Raw genomic sequence first — 18993 nt, 5'->3', positions numbered from 1 at the left:
CAACACTGTACCATCGCGGATCACAAGTATAACCAAACTATCATATCTGTTCTCATACCAAAACCTTATCATTAGTGTTGTTTCAAAGTAAAAAAAAAATGATCATAACCTTATGCTAATATATAACTTTTCCTTACAAGCACGCACATACACACACAAGCACATGCATGTAAAATCTCCTTTCTCACTAATGACTCTGGCACTTCCTCTCAACAGAATATGTGCAGATATTGTATATGAATTACAGTTCTTATAAACGCATTACAATATCATGCAAAAATGCAAATACATTTAGATAATTCTAACTTTTTTCTTACAAATATCATATACATGTATGCTATGCTGTATGCCTGGTATGGCCATATGTGATTCCATTACTGTACATGTTGCCTTGTTTTTTTGTAATTTCCTATGATAGATTTGATATATTATGAAATGTTTTTGAAAATACTTCTTTACTAATCAGTGAAGGTGATTCAGATTTTTGGTTGGCAATTATATGAAAGAAAATTGATGATGCACCTTTCTCTGGACAAAATATGGAGTCATGTGACATGTGCACATGTCCTGAAAGAGGGAGCAAAATAGACCCCTATGGGTCATGTGACCACTTTTTTGCAATTTCATTTGTTAGTATTTGACTTCTTTACTAAGATAGCATTGATTCATTAAATGGGTGGCTCATTTTATTTAAAAAAACAAAACAAAAATAGGCTGTGTTGCCTGGAGGCAACACGGTACCAGAGGGTTAAAGTCGTTCTCAGATCAGTTGTGAATGGAGCGAGATGAATCTTTGCGCATGCGCGCCCTCTGCCGGTACTGAGGCGCATCACTACATTCACTCAAATACTGATATTTATCTTGCACTGAGAAATTACATCCTAACAAATATATCAATATGTAATATTTAATTAACTTAATGAAATGCAAATACTAAACCTTAAAGCTAATTTTCATAAATTGCGTTGTGAACAATTTGCTTATACAGGTGCTGGTCATATAATTAGAATATCTTCAAAAAGTTGATTTATTTCACTAATTCCATTCAAGAAGTGAAACCTGTATAATGTATACATTCATTCCACACAGACTGATATATTTCAAGTGTTTATTTCTTTTCATTTTGATGATTATAACTGACAACTAATGAAAACCCCAAATTCAGTATCTCAGAAAATTAGAATATTGTGAAAAGGTTCAGTATTGAAGACACCTGGTGCCTCACTCTAATCAGCTAATGAACTCAAAACACCTGCAAAGGCCTTTAAATGGTCTCTCAGTCTAGTTCTGTAGGCGACACAATCATGGGGAAGACTGCTGATTTGACAGTTGTCCAAAAGACGACCACTGACACCTTGCACAATGACACAAAAGGTCATTGCAAAAGAGGCTGTTCACAGAGCTTTGTGTCCAAGGAAAAGATGTGGTAGAAAAAAAAATGTACAAGCAATAGGGATAACCGCACCCTGGAGAGAATTGTGAAACAAAACCCATTCAAAAATGTGGGGGAGATTCACAAAGAGTGGACTGCAGCTGGAGTCAGTGCTTCAAGAACCACTACGCACAGACGTCTGCAAGACATGGGTTTCAGCTGTCGCATTCCTTGTGTCAAGCCACTCTTGAACAACAGACAGCGTCAGAAGCGTCTCGCCTGGATTAAAAACTGCTAAAAGGACTGGTCTGCTGCTGAGTGGTCCAAAGTTATGTTCTCTGATGAAAGTAAATTTTGCATCTCCTTTGGAAATCAGGGTCCCAGAGTCTGGAGGAAGAGAGGAGAGGCACAGAATCCACGTTGCTTGAGGTCCAGTGTAAAGTTTCCACAGTCGGTGATGGTTTGGGGTGCCATGTCATCTGCTGGTGTTGGTCCACTGTGTTTTCTGAGGTCCAAGGTCAACGCAGCTGTATACCAGGACGTTTTAGAGCACTTCACGCTTCCTGCTGCTGACCAACTTTATGGAGATGCAGATTTCATTTTCCAACAGGACTCGGCACCTGCACACAGTGCCAAAGCTACCAGTACCTGGTTTGAGGACCATGGTATCCCTGTTCCTAATTGGCCAGCAAACTCGCCTGACCTGAACCCCATAGAAAATCTATGGGGTATTGTGAAGAGGAAGATGCGATATGCCAGACCCAACAATGCAGAAGAGCTGAAGGCCACTATCAGAGCAACCTGGGCTCTCATAACACCTGAGCAGTGCCACAGACTGATCGACTCCATGCCACGCCGCATTGCTGCAGTAATTCAGGCAAAAGGAGCCCTGACTAACTATTGAATGCTGTACATGCTCATACTTTTCATGTTCATACTTTTCAGTTGGCCAAGATTTCTAAAAATCCTTTCTTTGTATTGGTCTTAAGTCATATTCTAATTTTCTGAGATACTGAATTTGGGGTTTTCATTAGTTGTCAGTTATAATCATCAAAATGAAAAGAAATAAACACTTGAAATATATCAGTCTGTGTGGGATGAATGTATACATTATACAAGTTTCACTTCTTGAATGGAATTAGTGAAATAAATCAACTTTTTGAAGATATTCTAATTATATGACCAGCACCTGTATATTTGAAGCGCGAGCTTGGAGCTCATGCTGTCCAGCTGATATCATTTGATGTAAATGTCTAATTAATGATCACGTGAGCTGATGAAAGTTCTGACAGAAGTTCAGATGTAGCCAGCAGGTGGCGCTCTGACAGCACTGATCCAGCTCAAAACGACTTTTTCTTTAATTAGATGTATCATATAATACTTTTCTGAGCGTAAACTTCTCATCTTTAAAAAGTTTGTATCATTCCGTTTATTAAAGGAAAGAAAATGTCACATGATTATGTAAGTATAAAGAAACTAGTTTTCATTCATGCCGTATTTTAGCATTTTAAAAGTCCATTTTAAGTCAATCTGCGTCTCGAGGGGGCGGGGATATTAAAAATATTAATTAGCAGCGCAAATCTGTAGCCAATAAAAAGCGGAATATGCTAATGAGCTGTTGACAGCTGAGAAACTGGAGTCCAGCCGCAGTTTGCGACGAGCGGAGCCGTTAACTCTCTCAAACCGACAGGATTTGATCATGGATTCCACGGTTACTTCATTAAAAACGGCTGTGGGTGTAGTTTAACGTGAGGTGTGCGGTTTCCCCTCTGTGGATGTGTTTGCGGTGCACGAGTCGTTAATAATGTACCGTTTGTTCTCGCTGGCGGCGGCGGAGCGCAGCAGACAGAAGCAGCGGCTCGAGCTCAGTCTGGCGGGAATCTGCGAGCTCGAGCTGCTCAAGCGGCGGCATGAGGCTCTGATCGCCAGCGCGCTCGCGCTACACGCGCCCGAACCCGAGCCGGAGAGAGCCGAGCGGCCGAGCGACGACACGAACCCGCGGTGCCCGCCGGTAAGACTTCTTTAACTTCTTTGTTGGCTGTGTAAGGAGTTTGATTACTCAGATGCCTTAGGGAGATGTTGTATTTGTTAAATCTTCACATAAAAAACATAACACACCCGCACAGTTTGATTTTCAGTTGTTCTGTGTTATTCTCCTGATGACAGTAGTGAAATAATAGTATGTTTTCGTGTTGATTTACTTCATATTTCTAAGCAGAACGGTCCTCAGAGAAACTGGCAACATATTGTGTGCAGAATATAAGAATGCTAAACACTAGAATTGCTAAATTTCACAGTTAATAACAAAAAAATCAAGTAAAACATTGAATTAAACAAGAAATTAAGTAGAAAGACTGAAGTAGCATTATAGAATTAATAATAATCTCTTTTTTTCACTGTAAACTCTTATACTCCTCAGAGAAATGTCAATTTGTTAATGTTTGTAGTCAGAATATAAGAAAACACTAAAAATTCCACAATAAATACATGGAATTAAACAGGAAATCTTGAAGTAAATTGTATTTTATTGTAAAACATGCTCCAGTAATTTTTGTTTACAACTTCAAAAAATGTTTTATACAGTGTAACTTTAATATTCCTCAGAGAAACGTGTTTGAATTTAAAAATTTGCAGTATATTGTGTGCAGAATATAAGAATACACTGAAAAAATGGTGTAGAAATAATTTTCACTCAGAAATCACACAATTTTACAGTTAATAACAAAAACTCAAGCAAAACATTGAATGAAACAAGACATTTTTAAGCAGAAAGACTGAAATAGCATTATTAGTAAAAAAAAAAAAAAATCCAATAATCTTTTTTTTTCACTGAAAACTTTCATACACCTGAGAGAAATGTCAGTTTGTTAAAGTTTGTAGTCAGAATATAAGATTACACTGAAAATTCCTCAATAACTGACAAAAATGCAAAAAACGCATGGAATTAAACAGGAAATCTTGAAGTAGAAACTGTATTTTATTGTAAAACATGCTCCAATAATCTTTGTTTACAACTTCAAAAAATGTTTTATACAGTGTAACTTTAATATTCCTCAGAAACGTGTTTGAATTTTAAAATTTGCAGTATATTGTGTGCAGAATATAAGAATACACTGACAAAATGGTGTAGAAATAATTTTCACTCAGAAATCACACAATTTCACAGTTAATAACAAAAACTCAAGCAAAACATTGAATGAAACAAGACATTAAGTAGAAAGACTGAAATAGCATTATTAGTAAAAAAAAAAAAAAAAAAAAAAAAAAATCCAATAATAATCTTTTCACTGTAAACTTTCATATTTCTCAGAGAATTGTCAGTTTGTTAAAGTTTGTAGTCAGAATATAAGAATACACTGAAAATTCCTCAATAAATGACAAAAAAACCAAAATAAAACACCACATGGAATTAAATGTGATTTCTTTTTTTTTCTTTTTTTTTTTTTTTTTTAAGTAGAAACTATTTTATTGTAACACATGCTCCAATAATCTTTTACAGCTTCAAAAAATATTTTTTATACAGTGTAACTTTAATATTCCTCAGAGAAACGTGTTTGAATTTTAAAATTTGCAGTATATTGTGTGCAGAATATAAGAAGACACTGAAAAAATGGTGTAGAAAGAATTTTCACATTTAGAAATTGCTACATTTTAGTTAATAACAAACACTCAAGTGACACATTGAATTCAACATGAAAATTTGCAATTAGAAAGACTAAAAATAGTATTTTTAGTAAAACATAATACAATAATCTTTGCAGAATATAAGAATACACTGAAAAAATGTGTTTCACTGAGAAATTGCTAAATGTGACAGTTAATAACAAAAACTCAAGTGACACGTTGAATTGAACGTGAAATTTTGAAGTAGAAAGACAGAAAGACTTAAATATCATTATTAGTAAAACATAATTCAATAATCCTTATGACTTTGAAAAATCTTTTTTTTTTTACACTGTAAATTTTATATTTATTAGCTTTTTATATTTAATTTGCTGTAAAATTGCTTTGCAATGATATGTATCGTGAATGACGCTATACAAATAAATTTGAATTGAATTTGAATTGAATATTACTCTGAGAAACATGTTAATTTGTTATCATTTGTAGTCTATTTTGTGCAGAATGTAACAATACACTGAAAATATTGGTGTAGAAATAATTTTCACTAAGAAATTGCAGGAAAATTTCTCAAAAAAACATACAAGAAACACAGAATTAAACATTTAATTTTGTTGAAAAACATTTTTTTGTAAAACACTGCAGTGATCTGTTTAATTTACAACTTCAAAAAATAATAATAAAAAAAATGTACAGTATAACTTTAATATTCCTCAGACAAACATGTTCAGTTTTTTTTTTTAATTGCAGTATATTGTGTGCAGAATATAAGAATATACTGAAAAATGGTCTAGAAGTAATTTTCACATTTAGAAATTGCTATTAAACAATTTTTTTGAAGTTTAAAGACTGAAATAGCATTTTTAGTAAAACATAATCCATAATCTTTTACAACACTGAAAAATCTTTTTTTTAAATGTGAAAATTTAAAGTAGAAATTGTATTTTATTGTAAAACATACTCCAATAATCTGTTTTATTTACAACTTTTTACAGTGTAACTTTATATTCCTCTGTGTAACATTTGTTAAAGTTTGTAGTATATCATGAGAAGAATGTAAGAAAACTTTAATATTCCTCAGAGAAACATGTTCATTTGTCATCAGTGATTTATTGGCCCACAGAAGACTAACATGGTAGGGAAGTTAAAAAGTTTGGTTTCAGAGATTTATTACAGCGAAGAAAGTGTTTTATTGAATCTCTTACAGGACTTGGCTGTCAGAAAAGAGTTTGTGTGTTTCTTCTATCAAAACAAACAGGACATTAATAATAAACCAAAGCGTCAGGTCTCTGAATTCAGTATGGACACCAGAAAGACCCTCTAAACCAGTTTACAGCAGTTCTGGACCAGTGAAGTGAACTGAAATGACCTAAACGTGCTGGATTATTGTGCATCATATTGGCCTTGCGCTGTCGTTGTGCTCCTGTGTTTTGCTGAGGGATGGATGTGTTGTGCTTCAGTTTGAGACCTGAATGACCTGATGGTGTCTGATGAGGGTCTGGATCTGAAGAAACCTCATCTGTTCTAAACAAGGGTCTGGACACACACACATGTGTTTATTCCTGGCTTCAGTGCTGACAGCAGTCTGACACAAGACAACAGCCGGAAACACTTCACACACTGCCCTCGTTTCATCCGTGTGTGTGACGGCTGTTTGCCTTGTGTAAACACAAGTGTGTGTGTGTGTGTTGCTGTAGTGCTGGTGGTCTCTCAGCGGCCGCTCTGATTGGCCAGCGCCGCTGTAATTAACGTCCTCGTCTTTCTCCTCCTGCTGTTCCAGTGAAATACTAATTGCAGCGTTCAAAGCGGTGAATAATTGATGAGAAGAAAAGGTTAAATTGCAGTGGAGCTCCGCTGAGCTGCTTCTCCTATTGTGAATCCAGAACATTTAAGAGTCTTTCCACCTGCACAATGTGCACTCTTAAAAATAAAGGCTTTCAAAGAGTGTTTTCATAGTGATGCCATTGAAGAACCATATCTGCTGATTAGTTCTTAATGCTCTGGTGCGCGGCAGTCAAAAATAACCAAACTTTTTTATTTCAAAGAAAAGAATGTACTATATTTTAGTTTGATCTTTTTGTGTTAAGCACTTTTTGAGCATAGACCTGAAAATAACTGTTGTAAACAGATTTTGTTTGGGTGCAGTACCAAATGTCTCCACTGGATGAAATTCGCTTCTCGTTTACATCACTAACAGTACATGTGACTTTTTTTCAGGACAGTTTCACCTTTTGGAATCACATCCATAATGTTTTTGTGTGTTCACATAGTAAGTAGCAATAATAAAAATAATTAAAATAATAATAATAAAATAAAAATGTTGATTTAAAAAAATAAATAAATAAATCACAAAGTAGCAGGTTTAAAAAAAAAAAATAACAACAAAAATGTTTTTCTTAATGTGAGAAACATTTTAAAAATCTTTTTTTCCTTATTTAATAAAAAACAAACATACTTTTTAAAAACGCTGTTAAAAGTAAAGGAGTGGGTGGTTCCAAGAACATTTAATCCATGAAACCTTTCCATTTCACAAAAGGTTCTTTAGAATTTTTTTTAAATGTTCTTCATACTAAGAAAAAGTGATTCTTTCCAGTACAGGTCTTCATAGGGTAAAACGTGTTCTTAACAAAACTTAAAAGTTAAAAATTAAAAGTGGTTCTTTTAATAGACATAAAAATGACTTTTCCAGCTAAAATTGTTATGAATCTTGAATACTTTGGAGCACAAACTTAAGATTCGTATCTTTTTTAAAGGTGAAACATCACAGATTATTGTAGAAGCAGAAAAAGTTATAGAAGTAATTTTCTAAAAAGTTATAGAAGTTTAAATTTATAAAAATGTAAAATATAACAATATATTTTTTTTAAAATATACATTTTACAAAACATGTTTTCCTCCAAATCTTCAAGTACATCAAAGCCAGTCATCTGAACAAGTTTTGTGCCAAATTTTAGATTGATATCTCAAAAAATTAATGTTTAACAAAAGATCACTGAAAGGTTCTTTGAAGAACCAAAAACAGTTCTTCTACGGCATCGCTGTGAAAACACCCTTTTGAAAGCCTTATTTTTTTTATACTTCATGGATGTTAAAGTTTCTTCATGGAGCCGTCGATGCCAGTAGACACACTCCAGAACATCTGAACAGCGGAAGAACATCAGTCTTGTCCAGATGTGATTCATGGGGTGTGTCTCCATCCGCAGAAAGTGCACTGCTCAGGGAATCACTGATGGAGCTGCTCCATTGTCAGAATCATTCCAGCGCACTGATTCATTCGCTCCAGAGAAACTCCCTGAATGCTAAGTAAAAACGGCTGTTCGCTTACTTTAGTTCACTCACTTTCTGAGTCTGGATAGCCGTGACACTGACTTTTCTCTTATAATGTCATGAAAAATAAACACAGACTCATGAGTCACTAGTTGTCATTCAGAGTGTGGAGTATAGATAAAATAGTAAGGTTTCATTTGGTAACATTAGTTAAAGTCGTCGTCCACTTCCAGAACAAAGATTCACAGATAATGTACTCGCCCCCTTGTCATCCAAGATGTTCATGTCTTTCTTTCTTCAGTCGCAAAGAAATTGTTTCTTGAGGAAAACATTTCAAGATTTTTCTCCATATAATGGACTGATACGGCGCCCCGAGTTTGAACTTCCAAAATGTAGTTTAAATGCAGCTTCAAAGGCTCTAAACGAGCTAAACGATTAATTTCTAAAAAAAAATTACAATTTATATCAGGGTTTACTCGGGTCTTAAAAAGTCTTAAATTGCTTTCCCGTGAATTAAGGCCTTGAAAAGGTCTTAAATCAGAGCAGCAAGTCTTAAATTCATATAATCATGGCATTAATTTTCATGAGGGATTGTTTCCTCATGTTTTTCATTTTAAAGTGAATTAAAAGCGTAATTTCTGTGCTACATGGTTTAGGTCGCTCAATATTCATTAAACAATACGCGGTAGATGGCAGTATGTGCTGCTTCATCTGTCAGTGACCCGAAGAAGAACTTGTCGTTTTCATTTCTTTATATTAATAAAAATCATTTAGTTCAGTTAGAGAACAGACAATACAATTAAAACTGTACGCGGCTGCTCAATACAGTGCACCGAACGACAGTCGCATCACAGATCAGATTTCATTTATCACCTGAAGAGTGTGAGTGGAGCGACTGACGAGAAGAGAGAGGTGAGAAAGACAAGACCATGGCGGAAGAGTTTCAAAACTAATTGCAAAAGCACCTGTTTTAAAAATATTTTGGATTTTGAAAAGCCTGATGACTTCTGACTTATATCTAAGGTGATAGTGAAAGTTTCATATTTATTTGGTTTCACAGTGTTTGCTGATTTTCATTTATTTAAACTGTGCATTTTATTTATTTTTAAATATACATTACATCAAAATGTATGCCATGCTTCCAAGCCTTCTTATTGGTTTTGCTAATAAATGTTCTACGTTTCTTATTTATTTGGTTACAGTGTTTACTGATTTTCAGTTTTGTATACCTATTTAAACTTTTTGTAAGTTATTATTTTATATTAGGCATAAAACATGGTGTATTTTTATTTGTTTTATTCTTTTTTTTTAAATAAAAGTTTGATACATTAGTGAAAGTAAACTGCGCACAATGGTTTTACAAGCTACTTAAAACTGAAGGAAAGTGAAGAAAAGAGGGAAAACCCAAACAAACTAAAAACAAACAACTGCTTGATGCCGAATTGCCGCTAATTTGAAAATGAAAGTAAAATGTGCACAGCGCTTTTACGGAAGGAAAGCAAGGAGAAGAGGTTAAAAACTGAAACAATCTAAAAACAAACAAATGCTAGACGTTGAAATGCTGCTAATTTGAAAGTGAAAGTAAAACTCGAACTATACCTAGAGAACATATTGCTGTATTGTTTTCCCTTCAATTTTTTTTAATTTTAGTTAGTCTTAAAGAAAATGAGATGGGAATTTTTTTGGCATACCCTAACTGTACTGACCCGGATTACACAGACTATGCATGTGCATCGCAGAGCTAGACAAGATGAACATTTGAGGTTAAAAAGCATTTAAATTGTAATTTTTTTTTAAATGTATTTATTTTTTTTTATAACCAATCGTTTCGCTAGACCCTTTTTCCTCAGCTGGGATCATTTAGAGCCTTTGAAGCTGCATTTAAACTACATTTTGGACGTTAAAACTCGCAGGCACCATAGAAGTCCACTATATGGAGAACATTCATGAAATGTTTTCCTCAATAAACAGTTACTTTACAACTGAAGAAAGAAAGACATGAACATGTAAAGTTAGCAAATGTCAGGACAATTTGAGACGTTGTCTGAAACCCTAGAGGGGACACATGTGAGATGATTGTCGTCTTAAACAGAAGATTTCAGTTTAGTAGAAACTGAAGAGTTTTCAGGCCTTTGGGTTGGAGTTGTTTATATCATAAATCTGTAAAGTTTAAGTCATACTCTAGTTTCCTGAAATTCTGTGTGTGTGTGTTTGGCATTCAACGTGATTGCGTCCTTGTGTAAAGCGGTCATTATGAATAATTGATCGTGAAATGCTTTTGTCAGATTGATTGAATCTCGTTTCCATGGCGATGAGTGTGCACTTCATCAGGTTAAGCTAACAGCCTTAGTGCATGATCTTATTTAGGGAACCAGGAGCCATTAGCAAGCACGCACACTGCTGACATCTGACCTGTAAACACACACACACACACACCTCCCCCAAACACACACAGCATTCGTACACACTCCTCAGTAAGTACATTTGGGTGAAAGTGTGTGTGTGTTCCAGTGAAGCCTCATGCAGTTGTATAATGGTTTGTTGAAGCGTTTGACATGATGGGACCAGCTCTGAGTGACAGACGGCGTTTAGATGGATGAGATTCTTTGGTCAGCTGGAGTGCAGTGGGAGTGACGTCTGTCCAACAGATAGAAGAATGAAAACACACACACACACGCATCAGCTGTCGGCCCACAAACCTCACTTCTGTACTGATTCGATCTGCTGTTGTTTTTCTCATAGTTGAACAAACACTAGATAACATGTTTAAGACATGGATTGGTTTGGTCACAGTTACCTGGTTGTGGTTGTACGATTATTGTGGTTTTGTCAAGAGTTATTCTGTTACGCTGTGAGTGTGTTTGCATATGTGTGTGTTCAGATACTGGGATTTATACACTAAAAAAGTTGGTATTTTTAAGTTAGAGTAAATAAAACAAAGAAAAACACTATTATAAATTATGTTCATACTAATATTTCAGTCTTTTTCTACTTCAAAATGTCATGGGGTTGTGGTTAATTCAGTGTGTCACTTGCAGTTTATTTGTAATTATTTGTGAAATCTAGTAGTTTCTTGAAATTCCTCCAAATTCTATTTTATTTTTCCCCAAAATATTGTGTTTCCATTTTAGTTTTCTTCAATAAATTTTAATAATCAAAGAGGATGTATAATAAATTTATTTTTTAAGACTTTAATAATTCATTACAATATCAACATATAATATATCCCTATGAAATGTTTTATTTTTTTCAGAAATTCTGTGTTGTGTTTTGGAATTTTGGTGGAAAATGGTGGTAATCAAATAAATGCACAGAACTTTAACAGTTTAATTAATCTGTTAAAATGTAATCAAATACATTTTAAAGTTCCTTTCAAAATTCAATGATATTCCTTTAAAATGAATTATTAATCAATTGTATTATTATTATTATTATTATTATTATTATTATTATTATTATTATTATTATTTTTTGAGAAGTACATCCTACTGTACAATAATAATATACAGTCAAACCAAATATTATTTATAGGGTATAAGGTATAATTTTTGATATTTTTTTACGAGTGGGTGCAGGACACTATAGTTCATTTATGTAAGTGAGGACAGTAAAATAAAGTCAACTGTGACATATTATACCCCAAAATCTTTGGACTACCAGTAAAAATGCTAAACATTTGGGACCAAAAATTATTCAGACACTTTGACCTTTTGCTTAAGTGTTTTTCTTTAATTGCTAATGCAACCTCTTTACAACGCAGACTGAACAAAATGAAGACATTGCTTGGTAATTGCTCAACAAAATATTGATAGTTTTGTAAATATTGTCATACTAACAGTTGTCTGAATTTTTGGATGATTGTCATGCATTACATACATTTCTAGTTATCTGACATTATCAAGATGAATTTGTTTAACTCTTGAGTTCTTGTCATTTTATTACAATTTTCTGAACTACAGCGAATAAACTGTGATAATGTGAGAAATGTTGAAGGTGTCTGAATAAATTTTGGTTTGACTATATTTCTGTCAGAATTTCTTCTTGTTAAACTGAATTCTTATTTCAGTGGGTTGTAGTCAAGAGTAGTGATGATAGTTTTGTCAAATGAAATGGTGAAATGACTCTGGAGATAAAGTAAATATAGTGAGCTGCAGACGAGCGTCACGCGTGTAGCTCATTTTGGTCTGAACAGAAAAGCTGAGCTCATTGTTGAGATGTAGATGGTCACAGTGAATTACACACAGGACATTACGTTCCTCTTGTTCCCAGAAGCCTGTTCTGTATTCTCAGCTCATCTGATTTTAATAAACCTACGCAGAGATCATTTCACAGCTCTCCTCCACACACTCACATTAACGCCAGACACAGACGACCTAGAATGCCTTGAGATAATGGAGTAATTAGGACGCATGAGTGTGGAGTATTTCTAGAACTTGATGTTTGGGTCAGCTGATGGAGCAATGTTAAACATCCTGATGTGGTGCACGTGTCTGTAAGCGTGTTGGTGTTTGCAGGACGGCTCGTGGAGTCTGATGAACATCCTGCAGCATCAGGTGGGAGAGCTGAAGGTGGACGCAGACGCCGGCTCAGTGGAGCCCCCTACTGATGCTGGAGACGGCCGAATTGGCTCAGGTACAGCCTGCAAATTTCACCCATATTTCTAAATTTCTACAGTCCAACAGAGTGCAACAGCTGGTTCTCGAAGTAAAAATCCCGTTCATTTTCTCCATAGTGGAATTGATTTTTAATGCTAATTTATAAAGACAGTCTTGCTATGGGGTCGGTAATCAATTTATTTGCTTCTGTTGAAGCCCTTTGATGCGGCATTAGGGTTGCAAAGGGGTGAAAAATTTCTGCACACTTTCCAAAAAAATTCCAATAGAGGTCGACCAATTATCGGCTCCGATATTCAGCATTTTTATGGTTATCGGTCATTTTAAAATCCAATTTGCCAATAAAATAATTTAAAAGCATTTAAAGAAAGCTTTTGTTAGAGCCCTTGTTATACTTAATTTTGAAATTATCATTTTTACACCAGACATTTAATATATATATATATCGGTTAAAAATATCGGTTATTGGTCTACTTGATTTGTAATAATCAGTATCGGCCTTAGCCCTGACAAACATGTATTAGTTGTTCTAAAAGTTTCCAGAAATGTACCAAATATTTTCTGCCCTTTTGCAACCCTTTGCAGCAATATTTCAACTACAATTTCTTGGTTCATACACATTCAACTTAAACTACTTATTTGTATGCATAACATGCATATTTTGCTGTAAACGTAAAATGTATTGTTTCCAGGGATGTGTGCTACGACTAATTTGACTGTCGTTTAAACCGAAGCTTTCTGTCTGACTGCGCTGTAAAACACAATTTGTTGAGTCAACTTAAAATAATTTGTTACTCTGCTGCCTTCATTTTAAGTTCAGTCAACTCAAATAAGTTTAGTCAACTTGAAATGTTAAGTTGTACTAAGTGACAACTAAGATATTTGAGTTAACTAGACAAAAAAATTTGGTTTGTTGAATTTAAAAGCTGGGTTTGTTGCCCAGTTGCCTGTTTTTTCCTGAAATGTTTCATTTTTAACGTAACATTTTTAAACTGCTACTTTGCTACTTGTTTCAGAACATGCAAAAGTAACATTCTCATGTTTGCAAAATGATACAATGGAACGTTCCCCTAACATTCACATAATTTTCCTAACGTTACCATTAAGTTATGAAAGCTTGTTCAAAACATCCAGTTTTTAAATGTTTTAGTGTTTTCTTCTTTCTTGGTTATGAGAATGTTAAGGGAAAGTTCCACTGTATCATTTTGCAAACATGAGAATGTTACTTTTGCGTGTTCTGAAACAAGTAGCAATTTAAAAATGTTACATGAACATCCAATGAAACGTTTCAGGAAAAAACATTCTTTGAATGATGTATAAGTATTGCTTTTCTGCTAAAATTTTGAAAACATTATTAAAAACCAGATCACTGAACAAATCCAAGGAAAAAAAACAATAAAACATTTTTCATAGCTTAATGGGAACGTTAGGAAAACATTCCTAGATGTTTCTGTGTATTTGTCTGATTGAATATTGCTTCAAACCAGAGTTTGTGATGTTGTGATTCTCCTCTAGCTGGTTGTTTCTTGTTCATGGCTTTCAACTCTTAAACAAAGTTTTTTTTTTTTTAATATCCCTAAGGTAAAATTAAATGGGGAAAAACACTTCCAGAACCAATAATGCTGAGTCTGTATTTGTGTCTAATGAAATTAAACTGTGTAACCAATGGTTGATTCAGTGATTTCCTCCATTGGGGATGTGTTTCATGTTTTTAATATCTCGACAGACTCTCTTCCTGCTCACAGAATGAAATCATTTACTATCTAATCAAAAAACACCACTTTTTTTTGGTTTCATGAGCGAGACGCTGCAAAAGATGCAAGACGTGACAGCGGTCAAACGCATGTTTACACAGAAAAGCAATGGAAAAGCAGAAAGCTGTGCAGATATTTGATGTTGGATGGTGCTGACAGACTGAAAGCTGATGCTGTTTTCATTTACTGTAAATAATCATCTGCTGCTGTTATAATGTCAGTCAGAAAGAGACTGAATCATCTGGACTTTTTGAGTTCAGCTCTAAAACTGAATGTCTACATGTTGGCTAAGAAATATAAAGCATTTTTCTATTATTTATGAACACACAGGATATGTATTTGCCTTGATATTTAATGCATTTCATGTGTTTTCTGTCAGGTTTCTCAGAGCAGGCCGAGGGTCCGTCTCCTCTCGGCTCGTCTGACTTCTCTGGTCACGCTGAGATCCTTCCCGTCCGGCTCACTGAGAGACCCAAGTCTGTTGGTAAGCGGACCACCCGTATCCTCCCTACAGCCGTCACACACACACACACACGCGCACGCTTACAGAGATCCAGTTCACTCCATGTGGCTTCACTCCCAGAAATCTGTAACTCTTAACCCTCTTGAGGACGACGATGAGAGAAAAGTACTGAATTGCACTTTTTAGCTGTCCTTTAAGATGTATAGAAAGTTTGTTGTGTTTGGCAGTGAAATGGTTAAAGCAGAGACTTCCTGTCAGACATCACACACACACACACACACACACACACAGAGTCATGAGACCTTAAAGCTTTAGTGTGAAAATACACTCCTGTTGAAAGAAAGACTCTCTCTGTTACAGCACACACACACTTAACAGACTCGAGCGCCGTCTCACATGTATAAAGGCCGTGTTGTGTCGGACATTTAGACACGTATGTGAACATGCATCACTGCTCTCTATAATCCTCACACTTCTGAATCATCTGCCTGTAAATAAATAATGGCTTTAATCCAGTATACCCAGCTGATTTAAAACTATATTTGTATGCTGGTTTATGCTGGTCAGTTCTGGTCTAACAGGAGGAGCAGGATAGACATGATGTTTACCAAGCTGGTTCATGATTTTTACTGGCCTAATTTAGACATTGCAAATTATATAAATATCTTTTTTTTTTTTTTTTTTTTGTTTAAATAAAATGTTAGCAAATTTTTAATGATTTATTTATTATTATAATTTTTTTTTTTTTTTTTTAATGTTACATAATTTTCTAATTTTAAAAATATTTTTTACATTTTATATGAATATCAATATGATTATGTGTAATATTATTTTACATTTTATTATACAGAAATCAGAAAGAGTTTAATTACAACGTTTTCTTGCTTCATTTTTGGTAATGAAGCTTCCAGTGCAAAATAAAAAGGAACGTATAAAGACAACAAAGTCAGAAAAGAGACAAAACATGCCTTTTTATGTATAACTTATATTTTCCTCTTAATGTGTATCTTTATTTAATTTTAATAAATGTTAGCCATTATTGGATTTTATTTCGTAATGTACCTTTACCGATATATATATATATTTTTTTTTTTAAAGAAGTCTCTTCTGCTCACCAAGCCTGCATTTATTTGATTCAAAGTATAGCAAAAACAGTACAATTTTGAAATAATTTTACTATTTAAAAGAACTATTTTCTATTTGAATATATTTTTAAATGTAATTTATTCCTGTGATTTCAAATCTGAATTTTCAGCATCATTACTCCAGTTTTCAGTGTCACATGATCCTTCAGAAATCATTCTAATATGCTGATTTGCTGCTCAACAAACATTTCTGATTATTAGCAATGTTGAAAAAACGTTTTTTGATTCTTTGATGAATAGAATGCAAAGATCAGCATTTACCTAAAATAAAATGCATTATAAATAAAAGTCAGTGTATATATATTTTTTTAATAGAAATTAATACTTTTATTTAGCAAGGATGCTTTAAATTGATCAAAAGTGATGATAAGGCATTTATAAAGTTACAAAAGATAATCTTTTTTTTATTTCAGATGAATGCTGTTCTTCTGAACTTTCTAATCATCAAAGAAACCTGAAAAAAAAAAAAAAAATAATAATAATAATAATACTAAATGTTTTTTGACTGGTAGTGTGTACCCTTTTAATTTTGAACATATTGATTTTGATTTGATTATTTTGATGTAAAGGCTTTTGAATTACCATTCTTTATATAAATAAACTTGTTTTGCAATACAGTACCAGAACTCTTAGACCATCTTTTTTTTGTTGAGCCCTTGAGTTTGACCGTATCTGTGATACTGCATGTTGTTTTTATTGTTATAACAATGCTAATCGTCAGTGTCTCTGTCCACAGGTGACGTATTTGTCGGCCGCGAGCTGAACGGTGTGGTTCGCGCGGTTCCCCGCTCTCTCTCCGCACCCTATCCGCCACTAGAGGGCATCGCAGAGGGCGTCGCTGAAGACGAGCCGTGGATCTGGCATCCCAGTGAGGACGCAGAGGAGGAAGAGCCCAGCGCAGACGACTACAGACAAGTCCAACGTGCGGAAACGTACATCCTCGGCCTGATCCAACGCCGCTCGCCTCCCGCTCGACCCACGAAACCCCGCACCAGCCTGGGACCCGAGGCCCGAGCGGTGGTCAGACAGAGCAGCCTGTGCCGCAAAGAGGAGAGGCACGTGTGGGACGAGCCGTGCTCCGTTCGCTATCCCAGACCGGCGCTGGCCGGGATCCGTTCCGCATCGCTGGACTTCCCATGCGGCGCTTTGGATCCCAGCAGCAGCGAAGCTGAATCGCCGCAGCACTTTTACCAACACAATCGCTCGCCCTCGTCTGACGAGCTGGTGAACGCACAGTACATCCCGGCGCAGCCGTGCCGCGCTCCATCCACCGCGCACCGGACGCACGCCGCTCCAAAACAAACGTCGGCACAGCCGAAAGCCGCGGCGAAGAAGTGCCGCTTCACAGAGGACAAAACCACGCCGAAGAAGCCCGGACGGAAAGCTTGTCGCGCCCAATCCGAGAACAGCCTGCTGGGTCAACGAGAGCGCAAATACAACACGGTGGAGCGGGACGCGGTGCGCAGCGCTCAACCCAAAACGCGTCGCGGCTCCGCTCACCGCCGCTGGCGCTCCACGCTAGAACTGAGTCAGGACGAAGCCGAGACGCCTCCCGAACAGCCGAGCAGACGCTCGCGTAAACCTCGCGTCTACGCCCAACCCCCCGCGCCGCACCTTCATCACCACCATCATCAGCCTCACCTCCGCGCCGAATACCCGCCGGACGGCTACGCGCACCCCGTCGCGGGAGAGTCGGAGTCCAGTCTGAGCGAGGCCGAGACGCCCGGCTCCAGCTCGCTGTCCAGCGACTCCGACGAGAGCGGCGGATTGGTCTGGCCTCAGCAGCTCCGCCCACAGCTGGCTCCGCCCTCTCCGTCACACCCGCCCGGACACACGCTGCAGCCCAAAGCTTTCGTGAAGATCAAGGCGTCTCACGCGCTCAAAAAGAAGATCCTGCGGTTCAGGAGCGGCTCGCTCAAAGTCATGACCACCGTGTGAATTTGTAACCGACAGCAGTTTGAAATGAAGTGGCAAACAGGATGCAGAATAGAAAAATGGATTCGAAATTAAAGGAGAAGTTCACTTTCAAAACAAACATTCACAGATAACAGGGCTCTATGCTTACATTTCTTTTTTGGAGCACTTATGCTCGTAACTTAAAAAATGTAGGGGCACAGTCAAAATTTTAGGAGCACCTTCTAATCGATAATCAAAAGATCTGATCAAAAATTAGCATTCTTATTACGAGGTGATATTTGACTCCTTAAAGTGATTTACAGGGGAATTTAGTTTTTACATTTGTACTGGCATTTTCCTAACTTTATTAAAAGTATGTTGTCTTTTATGTCAAATATTTAAAAAATTATATTTTTTAAGCTTCTAATTAAATTTCTAATTAAAACACCAGAATAAGAATAAGTTAACAGTCAGATGAAATCCATATTAACAAAATTAATTTGTACTACAGAGGAGCACCGAAGAACATGAAAGTGTCTTGTAGGTGTATTTTCATATGTTTAATGAGGCTCAGAGGGGCATGAGTGCAATTACATTCATAAATTCATGTTAAGATTAATGTTTTTAAAATAACATTTGGAGTACAGAAATATTAAACGATTTAAATGACTGAAAAGATACTTTAAAAATGAAACTAATCTGCCAGTAGGTGGCGGCAAGTCACTGATTTAATTACTGAATCATTCATTCATTTGATTCGTTCGAACGGCTGATTCATAAAGAGATTTTTTTTTTTTTTTTTTTTTTTTTTTTTTTTTTTTGGAAAATAACTGATTGTTTTGCTAGATAAGACCCTTATTTC

General features: G+C 35.8%; 1 protein-coding gene across 1 annotated transcript; it reads left to right on the top strand.

Annotated features, from left to right (window-relative positions):
* Positions 1–3011: 3011 nt before the first annotated feature.
* dact3a (dishevelled-binding antagonist of beta-catenin 3a) lies at positions 3012–18948 on the top strand. Its single transcript, XM_051120400.1, has 4 exons — positions 3012–3383; positions 12775–12892; positions 15007–15111; positions 16972–18948. Exons 1-4 carry the CDS (start codon positions 3177–3179, stop codon positions 18171–18173), a joined length of 1632 nt encoding a protein of 543 aa, XP_050976357.1. The 5' UTR covers positions 3012–3176; the 3' UTR covers positions 18174–18948.
* The last annotated feature ends 45 nt before the right edge of the window (positions 18949–18993 follow it).

Source organism: Labeo rohita, chromosome 10, assembly GCF_022985175.1.
Source record: "Labeo rohita strain BAU-BD-2019 chromosome 10, IGBB_LRoh.1.0, whole genome shotgun sequence".
Classification (NCBI taxonomy): Eukaryota; Metazoa; Chordata; class Actinopteri; order Cypriniformes; family Cyprinidae; genus Labeo; species Labeo rohita.
Note: the sequence above shows the minus strand (reverse complement) of the source record. Positions and strands in the feature narration are given on the sequence as shown.